Genomic DNA, 20,120 nt, shown 5'->3' with positions numbered 1-20,120 from the left:
ATTTGTAAAGGATAAATCCAAGTCCTAAATCTATTTAGAATTTTTTTTATGATGCTGTATCTTAAGTGGCACTAACATAGCCAGAAATTTAAAAGGACTGATACTAAAATATTAGAGTAAAAAATGATTGACTGATGTGTTCAGAACTTTAAAATGAAGTCTATCTTATAGTTCAATTTACAGTGATCCTGAAAAAAAATCACAAATAGGCAAAGAGCCAGTAGTTTATTTTCTTCCAGTTAGTGAATTAATTTTAAATGCTGACTCTCAAGCAGAGAAAGTTTAAATAAGGAAGTGAGTGGGAGAAAGTGAATCATACTTGGTAACAATATCTGAAACATTAAAGAAACAGGACTTTGCAAAGTGAATCTCTTTACATCTCGATATAATAGTAGATTTTAGTGTCTCTGTATTTAAATCACGGTGAATGGAAAAAAAGTTTAGAACCAAGGAACTCAAGACTCACATCTATTCTTTTACAGTTGGGATGATGCCACCAGCAACTATTTGTAAAACAGTAAGAGCTGTTTTTATTAAGGGAAATATTTTAATTGGTGATGATGCCTGTGGTTGCTGGGTACTACTTTTTTCCCCCTGTCATATATTATTATGTATACATTTTCATAGATGAGTCTTATTTGGTTTGGGAGAGACTTAATAGGGCTTCCTATTAAATTAGTGAGACATGGAATAGTACATCTGGTCTTTCTCCTAATGGGCATTTAAGCAGTGGTTGGCACATGCTATATGTGGGAAGAAAAAGGAAATTTTCTCTGCAGAGCTGTTGATCCAAATACCACATGAGTCTCCCATCCAAAAAGGAGTATTAGAATGTAATTTCTTCATGGTGACAACGTGTTCTCTTTTGCTGCTTTAGAGTAGCAAGCATTAGTGCTTGTTACATTGCCTTTCCTTGTTCCAAAATGCAAACATAAATGTTAGCAGTGTTAAGATGATAAGTGTATTTTACCACAATTAAAAATAAAAAATAAACTTAAAAAATTTTTTAAGTTAGTAGTATATAGTAGACTAAACAATTGGAACCAGGAAATCTTGATGCTACTTCTTATTCATCCACTAACCAACATTATGACCTTGAACAAATCAATTAAATTCTCTAATTAAAGGGTTCTAAAATTCTTTAGTTGAAGAATATAAACTGAGTCTGATCTTAAGTCTCTCCTTAGTGATAATAATATAATAATTCTGTGCTGTTGTATGTAGGTATATTCCTTTGTTAGCATAGCCCTCCAGATTGTCAGCTGCTGCTTTTTTTTTTTTTTACAAGGGTCTAAACATGCGTATCTTTTTTTTTTAACATCTTTATTGAAGTATAATTGCTTTACAATGGTGTGTTAGTTTCTGCTTTAAAACAAAGTGAATCAGTTATACATATACATATGTTCCCATATCTCTTCTCTCTTGCATCTCCCTCCCTCCTACCCTCCCTATCCCACCCCTCTAGGTGGTCACAAAGCACCGAGCTGATCTCCCTGTGCTATGCGGCTGCTTCCCACTAGCTATCTATTTTACATTTGGTAGCGTATATATGCCCATGACACTCTCTCACCCTGTCACATCTCACCCCTCCCCCTCCCCATATCCTCAAGTCCATTCTTTAGTAGGTCTGTGTCTTTATTCCCATCTTGCCACTAGGTTCTTCATGTCCTTTTTTTCTTTTTTTTTTTTTCCTTAGATTCCATATATATGTGTTAGCATACTGTATTTGTTTTTCTCTTTCTGACTTACTTCACTCTGTATGACAGACTCTAACTCCATCCACCTCATTACAAATACCTCCATTTCATTTCTTTTTATGGCTGAGTAATATTCCATTGTATATATGTGCCACATCTTCTTTATCCATTCATCCGATGATGGACACCTAGGTTGCTTCCATGTCCTGGCTATTGTAAATAGAGCTGCAATGAACATTTTGGTACATGACTCTTTTTGAATTATGCTTTTCTCAGGGTATATGCCCAGTAGTGGGATTGCTGGGTCGTATGGTAGTTCTATTTTTAGTTTTTTAAGGAACCTCCATACTGTTCTCCATAGTGGCTGTATCAATTTACATTCCCACCAACAGTGCAAGAGGATTCCCTTTTCTCCACACCCTCTCCAGCATTTATTGTTTCTAGATTTTTTGATGATGGCCATTCTGACCGGTGTGAGATGATACCTCATTGTAGTTTTGATTTGCATTTCTCTAATGATTAATGATAAACATGCGTATCTTTATGGCTTTCTCCTGTCACAATGAATCACCAGCTATAAGTTGTCCTTTGTTGGTTTTGGTAAAAATCAAGTGAAACACAGCAGGAGATCTCAGAGTGCATTGTCCACGAGTGTAAAAATGCTGTGTTGATGACAGATCATACTGTTTTTATTAAAGCTAAGGACATTGACTTGACTTTGCTTTTTGACCCTGGTACTCTACTGTCAAGGTGATTTTATTTCTACAAATTTTCCTTCTGCTGGCCTCATCAATGATTCACCATAAAACATTAGACAAATTCTCATCATCTGTATATGATTATAGCAGGTTCTGTTGTGCTGCTCCCTGCAACTAAAAAGATGTTTCTCAGCTTTGTCTAAAGAGGACTCAATTTACTAGTGCTCCTCCCTTGCATGATGTCTTCTTGTTTTAATACCAAATTATAAAATGACACAGACTCAATGTAAAGCATCTTGATGTTCCTTTTAATACCATTTACTAAAAACTTGAGCTAGCTGTCATATATTTTTAAAAAGAGAAAAATTACTATATCTAGCAAATAGTGACATATCTGGGCAGGATATGCAGGATTTTCTGTTCTCTTTAAGACCTAAATGTAGTGGATCTCTCAGTTCACAGATCTGTATTATATTTAGAAAATTATTTACAAATAACTTTAAAAGTAACTAGATAAAATAGTGCTGTACACAAGATTCTAAAACTATTAACACTACAGTGCAACCAGCGATCTGTTGAAGGAACAGGCAATCTGACCCATCTTCCTGTTTGTAATCTCAAATTGGTTTTCATGTCACTTCTACGGTGTAGCACCATTTGATGCCTTAAAACAATTATGTACACGATGAAAACCTTTAGTTCATATTCTCAGAGGACATATATTCTATGAGATTACATAATAATGATAAAAATGATAGTAACCATTAACTGAGCATCTGTTAACTGCTAGGCACTTTACATAATTATTTCATTTAATATCAACCTAGCACTATAGATATAATGATAATAAAGCTGAGTCTCAGAATGATTAAGTAGCTTATCTAAGATTTCAAATCTAATAAGTGACAGAATAGAGAGTTCAATGCAAATTTGCCTAACTCAAAGCTAGTGCTTTTCCTACTGCCCAATACTTTTCTTTGGCAGATAAGAAAAAAAAAAGTTTGAGAAACCCAGCAGTCTAGCTCCAGCCTAACTCCATGCTTCTCACTGTTGCAATATGCTGTCACCCTGAGAAGCTTAGATCACATACTATTCTGCCTAAAAATTTCTAAATGGCTATATATTTCTTAAAAATTATGTAGAAAGATTTCATTGTATCAGTTGGAGAACTTTCCAAAGCCCTGACCCAGTATTTCAACCTTATCCCCTAACATGTCCTTTCAAATGTCTTGCACCCCGATGACTTGAACTTCATGGTCATTCCCAACATACACATTTAAAAAAAATTTATTGGAGTATAGTTGATTTACAATGTTGTGTTACTTTTTTCTGTACAGCAAAGTGAATCAGTTATACATATATATATATATATATATATATATATCCACTCTTTTTTAGATTCTTTTCCCATATAGTTCATTACAGAGTATTGAGAAAAGTTCTCTGGGCTATACAGTAGGTCCTTATTAGTTATCTATTTTGTATATAGTAGTGGGTATATGTCAATCCCAGTCTCCCAATTTATCCCTCCCGTCAGCTGCTTCTTAAACCATCTAATGTGTTGAACTTCTAAGACATCATGGAGTATTTGAGTTTCACTATGCAGACAACTGTAAAAAAGTTACCTCAGTCTTTATATAACTCGATATAGAGATTTACATCAGAATAGTCTTATTAACTTTCATTTAAACCAGAATTAAATTTAATGGACATTTCCTGAATTGCGCACCAGGAGTGGAAGAATGAGGGATTGGGGGATGGAAAGTGGGGGGACAATAGAATTGCAAAGATAGTTCAGGAAAGTAGATACATATTAAAATAGATCTTGAACAATCATTATTAATAATTGAGTACAGACTTGAAAATAGTCTCAGCTTGTGTAACTCTTTCACTGATTATCTGATGTATTTTGATCAAGAATCACTTACAGTGGTGAATATAGAATACTGTTATTTTTACCATGTAAAAGATAATACCTACCTCATTGAAACTGTTGACTCTACTATACTTTAGCAAAGCAACACTTTTCCAATGTTTAAACTTTTTGCACCAGTGATCTAAATATAGCCAGACACCTCAAAGTAAGCAGATAATTCTTTAAAATCTCAGAATCAAAGAAAAATTTTAGCACCTTATGATACCTTTAGCTTTCAACCACAACGTGTTAATAGTATCTTTAAATTAAGGTTAATCATGTATTACAGCAGATTACAGATTGAAATCTACTAAAAAGAAGATGTTATTGGGTGAGCCAAAAAGTTTGTTCGGGTTTTTCCATAACATCTATACAACATTGTAAGGAAACATACTAAAACCCATAAGTTACAGGAAAGGTAGGGGTCAACGACTATCGTAGTGTGTATGCATGTGAGCACTCAGGAATGGTACTTGAGGGCATCAGGGGATAACAACAGTATTATAATTCTTGTTTGGCATGATGAATTTGGGTTTACATAAATAGCTTAAACTATATTAGGAGACTCAGGTAAATGGGTTAGAATGAATTTCATTAAAAATAGTTATCTTTTCTCAGATTTGTAGGCTTCAGTGGGTGAGCTTTAGTAGAAATGCACTATGTTGAATGCTGCACTCATCAATTTGTGCCATGGAAATGAAAATTTCTCTTCACAGTTTTCACAAGTCTTTTAATATCCAGGTTATATTTCCATGGGTTGATTAGTAGTTTTTTCTGAGATTTATTCAAAGTATTTCCTTCCTCTCTATTTCATACAGCAAGCCAAATATCAGTGTGTAGATATGCACTTTTTAAGACTAACGTTTTTATAAATAACGAATCTCTGTTATTGCCAACATAAGCTCAGAGTAGCAATGTATTAAAACTATAATAATAGCAATTTTATCAAGAATATAAAAGAAACAGATTTTTTTTTTAAGAAACAGATTTTTTAAAAGTTAATCTTTCCTTTCACCAAAAATGAAAGAAATTATGTAGTGAAGTGGGCAGATAGATGAAGGTGGTGTCCACAATGTAGAGACTTATAGAAACATATTTTTTAAAAAATGTAAATGTTTATTTCCTGCTTATTTCTGGTTTTTTAATTGCTATTTTACTTATTATAGTTTTATATAAGCCTTGAGGGTTTATAACTTTTGAACATACTCAAAAGTTAAGAAAGATAATTATCTCCTAAGGGAAAAAATGACAGAAAAGCACATTCAGAAGTAAGTTGCAGGACTTCCCTGGTGGCGCAGTGGTTAAGACTCTGCCTGCCAATGCAGGGGACCTGGGTTCGAGCCCTGGTCCAGGAAGATCCCACATGCCGCAGAGCAACTAAGCCTGTGCACCACAACTACTGAGCCTGCGCTCTAGAGCCCGTGGGCCACAACTACTGAGCCCACGTGCCACAACTACTGAAGCCCGCGCGCCTAAAGCCCGTGCTCTGCAACAAGAGAAGCCACCACAGTGAGAAGCCCGCGCACCACAACGAAGAGTAGCCCCCACTCGCCGCAACTAGAGAAAGCCCATGCACAGCAATGAAGATCCAACGCAGCCAAAAATAAAAATGTATATATTAATTAATTAATTAATTTTAAAAAAAGAAAGAAAGTGAGGCTTGATTTAAAAAAAAAGAGAAGTAAATTGCAAACAGAAAACCAGTGGTGTAATACAAGTTAACTCACTTTTCCTCTTTTTCCTTCAATTTCTCCTCACTAAGTTTAATTGTATTTCTTAAAATTGTTGATTAATTTTATAGGGTGTAATATGAGATATCAAAGTTTTCTGAGAGGTAAAACATAATGCTTACTTTGGTTATCCATTTCTTATGATGGGCTACAAGTCCTTTTTTTATAGAGTTTTATTTTTTATTTTTTTTATTTTTTTTTTATTTTTTTATTTTTTATTTTTTAATTTTTTTTTATTTATTATTTATTTTTGGCTGTGTTGGGTCTTCGTTTCTGTGCGAGGGCTTTCTCTAGTTGTGGCAAGTGGGGGCCACTCTTCATTGCGGTGCGCAGGCCTCTCACTATCGCGGCCTTTTTCTTGTTGCAGAGCACAGGCTCCAGACGCGCAGGCTCAGTAGTTGTGGCTCACGGGCCTAGTTGCTCCGCGGCATGTGGGATCTTCCCAGACCAGGGCTCGAACCCGTGTCCCCTGCATTGGCAGGCAGATTCTCAACCACTGCGCCACCAGGGAAGCCCTATTTTTTATTTTTTAAATTAATTTTTGTTGGAGTATAGTTGATTTACAATGTTGTGTTAGTTTCTGCTGTACAGCAAAGTGAATCAGTTATACATATATCCACTCTTTTTCAGATTCTGTTCCCATATAGGTCATTACAGAGTATTGAGTAGAGTTCCCTGTGCTGTACAGTAGGTTCTTATTAGTTATCTATTTTATATATAGTAGTGTGTATATGTCAATCCCAGTCTCCCAATTTATACCCCGCCCCCCATAAAGCTTTAAATTTCTTTCGGTTCACTTCTTGGAAGATAAGGGGACAACTGTTGAGGCCTTGTTAGATTTGAAGGCAAGTATTAAATTACACCTCTGTTTCTTCTTTTGCCAAATCAGCTTTAATTCCAAGAAAGTGAAAGGCAACACAAGCGAAGAAATCATCCAGCTTTACTAATCGATCTTTCATTGTTGCTAGTATTATAATGAAAGCTCCAACTAAAGTCGTAGGCATTTTAAAATGATGTGTAGAATAATGGAAAAGTTTCCTCACTAACCATGTGGATAGTTCATAAATGCCTTGAGGGTAGCTTTTCATTATTCACTTAGAACTGATGGGGAACTCAGAAACTTCTTTATGTTGTGGTGACTCCGTTTAGTATGTTGGAAAGATATAAGAAAGAAATGAGAAAAAGTGTGCTTCAGAGAGCCTACACCTGAATAAAACCACCTATTGTTCACTTTAAAAATTCAGTGTGCAGGCTCACTCTCCTTGGTGCTGGAAACAGAAATGAACAAGGCAAGCCCTTTCCACAAAGCCTCAGTCTGCTGAGGGGAGAAAGACATAAGTAAATCAGCATGATATGGTGCAAAAAGGGCTTGGGAAACACAGAAGAGAAAACAGCTGTGCCTGAAGGAATGCTGGTGAGGGACAGGCTGCTGAGAAGCAGCAGGATTGGGCTTGAAGGAGGAGTGGGAGGTGCTGGTGGTCCAGAATAGACAGGAACAGGGAGGTAGGGAAGAGGAGTGCATCTAGGCTGAGAGCAGGTGTGAGAAGTAGAAACAAAAGGGTAGCTGCCATGTTTAGGGGTTTTCTGGTCTCATAATAGAGGCCAGAAGGGCTAGTGAAATGAGTGTGGGAGTAGAAGGATAGGCTTAAAAAGAAAATGTAAGCTAAGGATAAATTGCAATGGGTTTGTGTGCCTAAGCTGTATTTTTTCCCCTGAAAACAATGGAGACTTTTTAAAAAAGATTTTTAAAAGTCTGAATAAAAATTAATAATCCTCATAGAAAATCAAGAAAATGCAGCAAAGTGTAGAGAATACAAAATCACTCATAGTTCCACCACCCAGAGAAAAATGCTTTGATATCTAACATTCCAGCTTGTTTTTCTCAGCTGATATTTTTAACAAATATATGTCAGTAGCATAATGTATGGTCATTCTGCATCCTGTTTTGTAGGATTAAACATAGGTATTTTCCCATGTTATTTCAAACTTTCCATAAGCCTAATACTATCTGGCCTAAGAGGCATTTAATTAAAGCATGGAAGTGACATGATTATACATCTGTGGGTTTTGGAAAAATGACTCAGATGAAAGGAAAAACAGATGGAGCAGGGTACAGGTGTGAAAGGAAGAGGTCCTGGACGAAGCAGAGGGTTAGGACAAGGGAGAGAGATTTCTGAGAACTGCGTGACTGGATGTAGGGAATGAGTCATGTTCAACTCCTAGCTTGGATGAAGTGGCAGACGGTGTACCATTTACTGAACTACAAGAGAATAGAAAGAACAACATATTTGGGGGGGCAAAAAAATTAATTGGATTTAGACATAATGAATTTAAAGGACTTGTGGAATGTCCAGGTAAAGATACCTGAAACAAAAATGGAATATTCTGGAGACATTATGGGTTATTGGTTAAGGATGAAAGCTTTAGAATTAAGAGGTGAGTTCCAATCCCAGCCCCATTACTTCCCAGCTATGTGATCTCAGACACGGCACTTTGGTATAACTCTGCAGGCCTTGGTTGAGATGACAGACAAGAAGGAAAGTGATTACGTTTGGAAAGAGGGGAGGGAGTAGAGTTGCTGATTAGGTTACTTTTATGCTATTCAGTTTATGGCACCTGCAAGACATCCATTTGGAGATATTAATTAGGCAGATGAAATACGGATCTGGAGCTCAGGAAAGGGGGTAGGAATGTAAAAGGATCTACATAAGCATGTGGTTAATATTGCCAAAATAGAATGTGTAGGAACCAGAAGAAGGCCAAGAACTGAGCCCTAGACAGCACAAGCATAATCGAAAGGGGAACATAGAGGTTTGTCTAAGAGGAGAAAGAAGAAGAGAGAGCAGTGTCATGGGAACCACTGGGACTGAGAGGGTGGGGGACAGGGGGGTATTGGTGAGCTTGTGAGGATGGTCATCATTTAGAATGTGGAACTAGAAGTTAACCTGGAGACCTAGGCCTTTACTGGGACATTATAGCTAAGTAGCTCAGTAAACCTGGGTATTCAGATTAAATACAGTGAATCTATATTGCACATATACTGTGTTCAAGTCACTGCAGTAAATTCAAAGAGGAAAACTACCAGTCGAGAAGGAGGATTAAGATAAATAAATGACCATTACTTAAGATATCATGGGATGGGCTTCCCTGGTGGCGTAGTGGTTGAGAATCTGCCTGCTAATGCAGGGGACACGGGTTCGAGCCCTGGTCTGGGAAGATCCCACATGCCGCGGAGCAACTGGGCCCGTGAGCCACAATTACTGAGCCTGCGCATCTGGAGCCTGTGCTCCGCAACAAGAGAGGCCGCGATAGTGAGAGGCCCGCGCGCCGTGATGAAGAGTGGCCCCCGCTTGCCACAACTAGAGAAAGCCCTTGCACAGAAACGAAGACCCAACACAGTCAAAAATAAATAAAATAAATAAATTTAAAAAAAAAAAAAAAGATATCATGGGATGAAGGGGAAAGGAAAGCTCAAAGATAAAGCCAAGGTTTGGAGCATGGCTGAGAGGATGAATTACCTGTTGTTAGCAGAAATGGAGAACTCAGGCAGAGTCTGGAAAGTCAGGTGCCTGGAGGTCACAGGGTACACAAAGATTCAGTATGGGTGTGAGAGAAAAGGAAAGGTCAGATATTGAAAACACAGTGGTTGTTGTACGTGGCGTAAAAAAAAAACAAAAACAAAACAGAGAGTGATACACCATAACCTGGTGGTCAGGAAGATAGGCTCAAGAGCCAGACTCTCTATGTTTGAATCCCAGCTCAGCTACTTACCAGCTATGTGGCCTTGAGCAGGTCACTTAAACATCTCTGTATCTCAGTTTCCTAATCTGTAAAATGGAGGTAATATTACCTACCTCATAACATTTTTACAAGGCATAGATCATTTAATAGTTGTAAAGTACATAGAACAGTGCCTTGAAACAATGTGAGCTGTGTTTGTTAAATAAAACATAAAATAAAAATCCTGTTTCCTCATTTGTAAATCTAGATGAATAGATTCATGACCTGAGATGTCCCTTAATAGACCAAAGTTCAACATAGCTTACCTGCTGAAGATCCCAGCCCCTCTCTCTCAGTTCTATTTTAAACTAAGGTGCTCCCTTACAGGATACACAGAAATAAGTTTGCATGCCTCGTGCCATGTGAGGCACTCACTAATGTGTACAAAGTTTTAACTCTGGGGAATCATCACCAGAAATATTTATGTGACCTTATTACTTTGATATTCTGCCTAGGCTTGGGATAGTTTAACTCAGTTATTGATTGTGAGTATATATTACATTTTCTTGGTGTCTGATCTTTAATTTCTGCTAAACCCAAAGGACAGTTTAGTCTAATGTATACTAAATTGGGTGTAAGAAGAGCAAAGTTCTTCTCTCTTTGCTGTCACTTCCTGTCTGATCTTGTGCAAGTAACCAAATTGTTCTTCTCAGTGCAGGCTCTTTCTCCCTTCTCCCCCACCCTCTCTTAAAAGGATGTAATTTAAACCTTCAGATGAAAAGCTCTCACTTGCCTATTCTCCTCTTTCGAATTGGATAAACAGTATAGAGGACATAGACTCGAAAAATACTGGTGCTGGTCACAATTAGGCTTGGATTTTGCTCCCAAAGCTTCCTGAAGGATCATGTTAAAGTACCAGACTGTTTATTCTTGTGACACTATATTATGAAGCAGGGAAAGGAATAATGCCTGCATGTCATAGTGGGCGTTCTCTTTTTCTTGTAATGTGAACCTGGTGATAAATTTTTTCCTGATTAGAACTCTTCCCTGAGACCACGTGACCTTAGTTATGGCATTATTGCATGATCTTAATAGAACACAAAGTCTGTGTTTTGTTCCCTTACCTTCTCATTTTCTTATTCCCCAGATCCAGGGGGAGTTCTCTTAGTTAAAAGGTGGTAGCAGAGTACGAACTTTGTTTTCACAGACCTGCATTGAATCCTAGCTTAGTCACTTAGTAGCTGCGTGACTTTGGGCAGGTTACCCAGCCTCACTAGGACACAGCTTCCTCGTCTATAAAATGAGGGGATAACGCTACTTGCTTCACGGGAGTATTAAGAGGGTTACATTAGATAATTCATGTGAAGAACATACAATAGTGCCAATAAATAGCGGAGTTGCCCCTATCGCTCACTTGTGATAACTTCCCTTGATTACCTTGCTCTTTAGTATACTGAGAAAGAATACTGGAATGAAGGTGTCTAACACAAAATTAAAGATTTTAAGTTGTGTTTTGAGATAGACTAATTATGTGACATTTAAATATCATTGTGATCTAATTTTTAATTATCACCTGGAACCACACTGAAGATTTTGATGTCTGTAAATACATTAAAAAATGACATATCAAAATGTTGATGCATCTCATGAATTGTGGTACAAAACCAAGTGTTTACTTCCTAAGTTGACTCATCTTGCTATGAGAGAATGGACTTCAGGGAATGCAGAGACACATACCTATACAAAACCACATCTTCCTTCTGCATGGTAGAATACAATTAACTGATGACAGATTTGGATAGAAATTCTCCACGAGCAAGAAACATCCATTCTGGTCCTATAAAACATGATAATTTATATAGATATTATTTTAAATATAACATATGGAATATGTTATAAATATACATATGGAGAAGGCTATAAGAACTTTTAGTAGTTTTGATTCAGTGTTTTTAGGGGAAAAGAATCTTCCTGCTTAAAATGAAATCACATGAGAACATGTATTGAAGAGTTATAAAGCATAGTATCAATATCTGATTCCTTTTTAAACAGTTTAAGATTCTGCCCTTAAAGCATCTTTCAGGAAACAGTTGCTCATTGGCATTTGTGAAATTCTTTTCAAAATATCTACTCCCCTGCTTGGGGTTTTGAGGCATGTGCAGGGCATATGGCACTAAGATTCTGAAGAGTGAATTGCTGGCTCCACACAAGCATTTTCTGCCTATCCAGAACTCTGAGAGCTGCTCTTTGTCCCGGCTCCTGCCATATGGAAGAGTCATGCCGAAAGGTCTGAAAAGACCTGCAGGAGCTGGTGACATCTGCAAGGAAGGAGGCAGAACTGACACTGCAACACTTCATGTGCCAGTGGGTACAGTGACTAATAACTAGGCTGACCCTAACCCAAGTGAAAATGGAGCAGATCTCTACGAAAAGATTCTCAGAGGTGTAAAGGTACACAGTAATAGCCTAGGAATGCATTGAGCAGAGAGGAGCAGGGGAAAATAAATTGTATAGTCTATTAGTGTAAGAGGAGTGTATCTTACTTTTTCAGTTCTGATAGTTTAGGTATACTCTAGTGTATTTTTGTTTGAGGCAATACTCTGAGAATCAGCTTTCAGTATAGTATATATTTGCAAGTAAAAAAAGAAAGAAAACCAATCCCTTTATTTTATAGAGGAATATCAAAAGTAAGATACTTTTTAAATAGCATATTTATAATTATTTTGAAAAGTCAAGCCTGTGTATTCAGCTCCAAAAGAATCAAATGGGATTACTCATCAAATCAGTATTGTGTAACCATTATTGTTTTCCAAAGAATCACAAAAATAAATGACTTCTTAGTAAAGTGCTATTTAAAAAAATATCAGGCTACAGCCCCAATGTACCAGAAGCTTTAAAACTACTTTGTGCATTATTTAGGCATAAGTCTGATAGAGTAATTGAGCCCTGTACATGCAGAGAGACCATATATTTCTCCCTAAATGTACTTATAGGTAAGTTTCAGAAACTAAACTAATTTTTTAAAATTTGGAAGCCATCATATTATTACATCAAATATGACTGAATTTTTTATACCTGATAATTATTACTAAATGCTAAAAAGTCTGCTTTAAATAAAATTTATGTTGGAAAAATAATCAGTATATAAATTAAAATGCACATTCCATTTTTAAGTGGATAGTTAGTATTTTGTTAGTCTGTTCACTTGCAGGCACTTAATACAGTCTTGTTTTTTGTTGCAAAGAAAGGTTACAGTGAGAGCCAAATATTTACTGAAGAGTTACTCAAAAATCACATACTCTCTTATGTGAATAAAATCTGATTCATTTGGGTTCTGTGTGACCTTGGGCAAGTTTCCTGGCCTCTTTGAGCCTTGGATTTTTTTTTTTTAAGCTCTGGAATTTTGTTTTGTTGTGTGTGTATACTACCTATAAAATAGGAATAATAATGGCACCCATTTTATAGACTTGTTGTAAGGGCCAGTCAATCTGTGTAAAATACTTGTAACAGTCTGGCATATAACAAGCAATGAGTGAATAATAGTTAGCTGTTCTTATTGTGGTGATGCTATTATTGTTGTGATTAACCTAAAGAAAGGCTCCATGAGCCTGTGATGTCGTCACTTCCACCACAAAATCCCTAGTAACTTTTCACAAACCTTATATGTGAGTGATTAAACCATATGTCAGCAAGTTTACTTTGTGTTGGCTTTTGCAAGGTCAGGGACCTAATGTTAGAAGACCATCTGTGTGGAAGGAATATAGCTTTTACTAATAACTGCTGGCATACCCTTGGATTTTGCAAAATACGACCAGGATACCCACAATTTGCCACGTTCAGCTAAAGTATAAATTGCGGTCAGCAAAAAGATTGTTTCTTAGAAGCTTCCTATTTAAGATCTTGTAGGATATGGAAGACCTCAGGGGTGACTTCATTGCATAGCAATAATAGACATTATGACTTGTTTAATGAATTCTCTGACTTACAGAAGATGTATTATTTTATCATGGCACAAATTCTGCTGGATTGTTTTCTTTAAAGATATTAGCTAGAACTAGAATTAGAAAATACAAAAAAGTATAGTGGGTCAAGAAGATATCTCCACTATTAGAATAAAATGAAGGGCTTGAAAAGAATGAACTACTAATACTAATAACAACTTGGATGTATCTCAAATGCATTTTGATAAAGCAAGACTCAAAAGGCACATACTGTGTGATTCCATTTACATGACATTCTGGAACAAGCCAGATCAACAATTACTAGGAGCTGGTGGTGGAAGAGGAGTGGGGTTGACTGCAGAGACCTAAGAAAAGTTTCGATAGAAATGTTCTGTATCTTGATTGTGGTGGTGGTGGTGACATGATTGTAACCATTTGTCAAAACTCCTAGAACTATTCACCAAAAGGGTGAATTTTACTAATTGTAAATTTCATCTCAGTAAATCTGGCTTAAAAAACCAAAACAAATGGCTGTAGTGTTGGTGCAGGTCAGTATTTCCTGTGAGTGTGTAGAACTTTTTCTGAAATGTTGATAGAGTTCTTATGTATTTACTTATTACACTTAATTACATCTTTGAAAGTCACATTTTTAGTTCATTAAGTATTTTACTTTCTTCTCTATAAATAGTGATTGTCTAAAAATTTCTTGAAAGTTTATCAGTTTCATGGAATATACTGCATATGTTTCTTAGTATTTAAGTTTTTTGTATTAATCAGGATGCTACAAATAACACCAGTATTACTCGACCTGGCTTAAACAATAAGGAAGTTTATTGGCTTCATCTCTGTGGTTATGGGATGGCTGCTTATAGCACTCAAGACTACATGTACCCTCATTTACATGGAGCAGCAAAGAGAGATCTCTATTTCCATGGTTCCTCCTTAAGAGTAGGGAGCCTCCTTTTCCAAAGCTTCCAGTGCATATTTCCTCGTGTCTCATTGGCCCCTGAACCTATCGCTGTATACTCCTGATTGTGACACCATTCAGGGCTCCCCTTTTGATCTGTGGATAAGGTCAGTTTCCCCAAAGGAAAGGCTACATAGTAGTGGGGTAGACACACTAACCAAATCTGGATACCATTAAGAGATAGCGGGGAAGGGATGCCAGGTAGGCAAGCAACAATGCTAGTACTTCACTCTGAGTTTAAGTTAAACCAAAACTTTGACTAATTATGGAATTTGACTACTACATAGTTTTTTTTTTTAATATTTATTTGGCTGCACCGGGCCTTAGTTGTGGCACGCGGGATCTTCGTTGCTGCATGCGGGATCTTTTAGTTGCAGCATGTGGGCTCTTAATTGTGGCATGCAGGATCTAGTTCCCTAACCAGGGATCAAACCTGGGCCCTCTGCAATGAGATCCAGGAGTCTTAACCCCTGGACCACCAGGGAAGTCTCGATTACTACACAGTTCTTATTTCAGTGTTTCTGAGACCACAAATTATTTAAACGTATTATGTTACCTTACCCTAAAGACTTCACATAAAAATACCTCAGTTCTGTAAGAAGCAACATGGTAACTTACCACATCAGAACATATATTGCATATAAAGCATAAAGTAGATGTCATATGTTTTTAACACAATGAAGCATTTATACAACTTAATAGCATTTTATACATAGTTTAAAATGTAGCATTTACACAAATCAGACACTGGTTTAAAGTACACTTTGGTCTGCTTTGGTACTAAAGTTTTTACTAAACTCTTATTATATTTCATACTCTCCTAGAATGAGAAAATTATTTCAGCAAAGTAACTAGGTAGAAACAACTCTGGATGGTACGCAGAGTCTGGATTTTATCCTGTCAGTGAGAAGAGGACTATTGAAGAATTTTGGTTTTTCCTATGGGAATTAGGATTAGGTGAGCAGAGCAGGGTTTTTGTTTTGTTTTGTTTTTAAATTTTATTTATTTATTTTTTGGCTGCGTTGGGTCTTCGTTGCTGTGCGCAGGCTTTCTCTAGTTGTGGCGAGCAGGGGCTACTCTTCGTTACGGAGCACAGGCTCTAGGCATGCTTGCTTCAGTAGTTGTGGCTTGGGGGCTCTAGAGCGCAGGCTCAGTAGTTGTGGTGCCCAGGCTTAGTTGCTCTGCAGCACGTGGTTTCTTCCTGGACCAGGGATCGGCCCTGTGTCCCCTGCATTGGCAGGTGGATTCTTAACCACTGCTGTGCCACCAGGGACATCCCCAGAGCAGAGTTTTAGAAAAATTCCTCATACGATAGTATTCAAGGTGGGTTAGAGCCAAAAAACATAATGGAATCAGTTAATTGGGCAACTATTGATTGGCCTGGGCTTGAGATAAGGTATGAGCAAAACAGGGTGGCAGTGATGAGAGCGTAAAAGATGGATGCTAAAGACAAAATGCCATGAATAGGAGTTGGTGGCTGACTGGATTTTGTGGTAGGGAACTAAGCTTAAAGTAATTTAAGTCAGCTAACTGGAAAGGGATGGAACCATTGCTAGGATGGTAAGGTTGGAGGGTGGCGGTAGGATGGAGATTTTACAGAAACGATGAGTTTGGTCTTAGATTGACAACATGTCAAAGTGGTAATAAATGTCCAACAATAGTTAGTCATGTGAGACTGCTTCTCATTCATTCATTCAGTGATATTTTATTGAGTGCCAGTGTTTTATTGAAGCACTGCAGTAGATACAAGAGATGGAGCAGTTAACAAGGAAAAAATGTTCCTATCCTCATGGCACTAGCAAGGTTATACAAAGATATTTAAGAGTTAAGTAAATATAAACTGAAGAAATATTAAAGTCTAGATTTAATTAAAAATAATATAGATAGAGGGAGGTGGGTGCGAGCATAGGTGAAAGAAGATTAACAATGCGTTGATGTTGGATCTTGGTGATGGACACATGGGGGTTTGTTTTACTATTTTGTCTACTTTTATATATGATTGAAATTTTTCCATAATAAAGATTTTTAAGGTAAAAAGTTCTGTGCATAGAGCTAATAATTAAACAAGATCTTTGAGAGAGTGATAAAAACATGTCCAAAGAGTAGCCTGAGAGAGGTAGGGGGAAAATGAGGAAAGTAAAGTGTCTGGGAAGTAAAAAAGATAAAAGATGTTTCAAGGAAAAGGTGGAAGATAGTGTTAATTGATACAGAGATCAAAGAAGTTATCATAGATTAAATCTAGCTGATTTCTAATTTTCATTTCTGGTTGGATGTTCCTTGATGACTGAAAGGAATTGGGTACCTGAGAAGCTTAAGAATACTTTTGATGAAACCATTTTTTTTAAATCAATTTTTCAAAAATTTTATTTATTTATTTATTTGTTTGTTTGTTTTTGGCTGCATTGGGTCTTCGTTGCTACAAGCGGGCTTTCTCTAGTTGCGGTGAGCGAGGGCTACTCTTCATTGCGGTGCCCGGGCTTCTCATTGTGGTGGCTTCTTTTGTTTCAGAGCACAGGCTCTAGGTGCATGGGCTTCAATAGTTGTGACACGCAGGCTCAGTAGTTGTGGCTCGCGGGCTCTAGAGCGCAGGCTCAGTAGTTGTGGCACATGGGCTTAGTTGCTCTGCGGCATGTGGGATCTTCCCGGACCAGGGCTCGAACCCATGTCCCCTGCACTGGCAGTTGGATTCTTAACCACTGCGCCACCAGGGAAGTCCTTGATGAAACCATTTGATAATATTTATTACTTGAGAAATACTGTCCAAGCTTTATTTCCTAATATGTGAATATCTGTTCTGTTTTCAGGAGACTAATGAGCAAAAACTTCACAAAATAGCCAATGAACTTTTGCTTACAGAAAGAGCTTACGTCAGCCGACTTGACCTCTTAGATCAGGTAATATTTTCCCTTTCAGTATTTTATTTTTTAGCATTATACATCATTTTAACTTAGTAATTTAAGTGTTTTAGAAACTGCAAGAAGGACCTAGCCATTTTTGGCAAGTGAAAGCTACTTCCTCAAGGAGCTCTCTAACATTTTCAGCTCTGTCAGTGAATTCATTAGGTATAAAGGTTTCATAATTCATAAAAAACAGATTGAAGGACTCTCTGTATGAGTCGCAAAATGCCTTTATCTGTGTCTTTCAATCCTAAACACTACTCTGTTTCTTGCCCACTTATTGTGATCCTGAAGGCCGTGTTAGTAAATAGGAGATTCTGCTGTTGACATGAATACATCACTGATTCTTGTCTCACTTGCTGTTCAGCCCTTGTGAATGATCTGAATTGCTGCAGTCATAGGGCCAGAAGGAATTTTGAGAGTTCACTTGTTCGGCCTTGCATAAAACGTTAAAAGCAGTGCCAGGTGTAAATATTTGTTGAATATGTGAATAACATTTTGTACTTTCATCATGGTAGATGCTTGTGAATCATCTCAAATATACATTTGCAAAGAAAGTTTTAAAATGCATCATTAAGAATAACTGTTAAACACGATGGCCTCTTAATCCTGTTTCAGTGATAAAAGATCAAGATAATTGGTAGATTGTCTGCTAATACAGACTCCTCTTACTAAAAGATAAAGTTGCCAACTTTGAGTAAATTAGTTGCAAGAAGAGGTCCCGCTATTGCAGTTGGAAAAATGGAACTTCGTGGGAGCAGGCCATCCTGGGCACACCTCTTTATCAGTTCCTAGAGTAGACTACATGCCTGTTAGGGTGAGCCTTAAGGGGCCAGATTAAGACTTGTGTTCTCTGAGACAATGTGTTTGTGACTCAAATACTCACTTTCCAAAGAATTTCACCATAAGTCAATCAATTCATGTTGGTTTGTGCCTTTGAAACAGTGTTTCTCCTCATGGCAATTGCAGACCTGAAACTTCTAGGTATTCCCCTAGTGGAAATGTGTTTTTTCCTCATTGCACTTTTTTTTCTTTCTTTCTTTTTTTTTTCAGCCATATTATCTTGTCAGCTACTGTTGCTGACCTTTTAGAATTTAGTCTTAATTACTAAAATAACCTATTGGAGTCTCTAAGGACATAATTTTGTATTCTTTTTGCCTCCCAAGAAAATGCAATGGAGGTGAATTTAGAAAATAAACAACCATCTGGACATTATGAAAGAACAGACCTCCTTCTGCCTACATTTAACAGAATGGCAATTAAGAGGTATAGTAGCCCTACTGGAGTAGAGCTAAGACTGCAAAACTTTTTTTTACTGTCTTTAAGATACTTGTTATTATGTACAAGAGAAGATCTTTTTATCCTCATTTCTGAGTTTTAAGTTACCATGCATTATTATTTACTAAAGCAGGGAAACATGTGAGAACTGAAATACTCTTTTGTTCATGCATTGACCACATATTTTTTAAGCACCTTTTCTACTGTGAGAAGTAAATCACAATGTTCTACCTCCCCAAGGAGTATACAGTTTTAATAGGGAAAATGAGATACATGCTAACAAATTATAATAAAGGGCAATATGTAATATGTGCCATAGAAGTCATTCAAAATATAAGGAGGAGTGGAAAATACCACAATTATTATGCATCTATATAGTTTTCCATCTTTTAACTCTGCCTATGGATAGGAAGGGTAAATCCTGTTACCCTCAACTGGAAATTCTCTGGAACAGAAAAGATTAACATCCCACATAGAGGCATAGCCTAGGTTAGAGTCAAAGCTTCCTAATTCTAATTCCTGGTTCTTCTTAAAGCATATACTCACTCCTACATTTCAAAAATGATTGATTTCTTGAATCACGAACTTTTCCATTTATTCAACAGAAAGTTACTAAGAGCCCACTATGTGCCTTAGCACAGTGCTAGATGGTTAACCAATAAATTTGAAGTAATGTTTGCATTAATTCTCTTATTCAGGTATTTTATTGCAAACTACTGGAAGAAGCAAATCGAGGATCATTTCCAGCAGAGATGGTGAATAAAATCTTTTCTAATATTTCATCAATAAATGCCTTCCATAGTAAATTCCTATTGCCAGAGCTGGAGAAAAGAATGCAAGAATGGTAAGAGGCATAGATAGCAAATAATATATCTAAGGCAGTCATACTAGAAGCTGTGTTATTCAGCTGTTAAATTGAAATAATAATGCTACACAGAGCTGTAAACAAACATTTACGCAAAGATTTTATGTTAAAGATCACCGAAAGACCTTGTGGTACATTTTTGTCTTTAGTTGAAAAAGGTTTCATCTCTCCTTTCCAAACTATAGTTTGATTAGTGGAGACAAGATATTAAGGGTAACCTGGAGCTTCAAGAATTCCAAGAGTAAAGCATCTCTCTTTACTGTGTCATTCCTAAACTCCCTGTGAAAAGGTGCTTTTTCGCACTCTATCAATCTCATAGCAAAGTGGATCTGACAAAGCTCAGGGTATGTGTAGAAAGTGATTACTTCATTTGGAGTCCTCTTAATTCACTCATTCTATAAGAAATCTTAAC

The 20,120-nt window shown here is 36.9% G+C and overlaps 1 protein-coding gene across 5 annotated transcripts in view; it reads left to right on the top strand.

Moving 5' to 3' along the window:
* Positions 1-20,120, top strand: part of FGD4 (FYVE, RhoGEF and PH domain containing 4) — a 222,545-nt gene that overhangs the window by 160,692 nt on the left and 41,733 nt on the right. For 3 of the 5 annotated variants that reach the window (XM_007175668.3, XM_028164903.2, XM_057557360.1), the window contains 2 exons: positions 17,473-17,562; positions 19,542-19,687. In XM_007175668.3, coding sequence (XP_007175730.2) covers positions 17,473-17,562; positions 19,542-19,687 — 236 coding nt within the window. Of the gene's footprint in view, positions 1-17,472; positions 17,563-19,541; positions 19,688-20,120 lie in introns of those variants that run through there. The other 2 variants (XM_057557362.1, XM_057557361.1) reach the window with 2 other exon arrangements.

This window comes from Balaenoptera acutorostrata, chromosome 11, assembly GCF_949987535.1.
Source record: "Balaenoptera acutorostrata chromosome 11, mBalAcu1.1, whole genome shotgun sequence".
NCBI classification, from domain to species: Eukaryota; Metazoa; Chordata; class Mammalia; order Artiodactyla; family Balaenopteridae; genus Balaenoptera; species Balaenoptera acutorostrata.
Note: the sequence above shows the minus strand (reverse complement) of the source record. Positions and strands in the feature narration are given on the sequence as shown.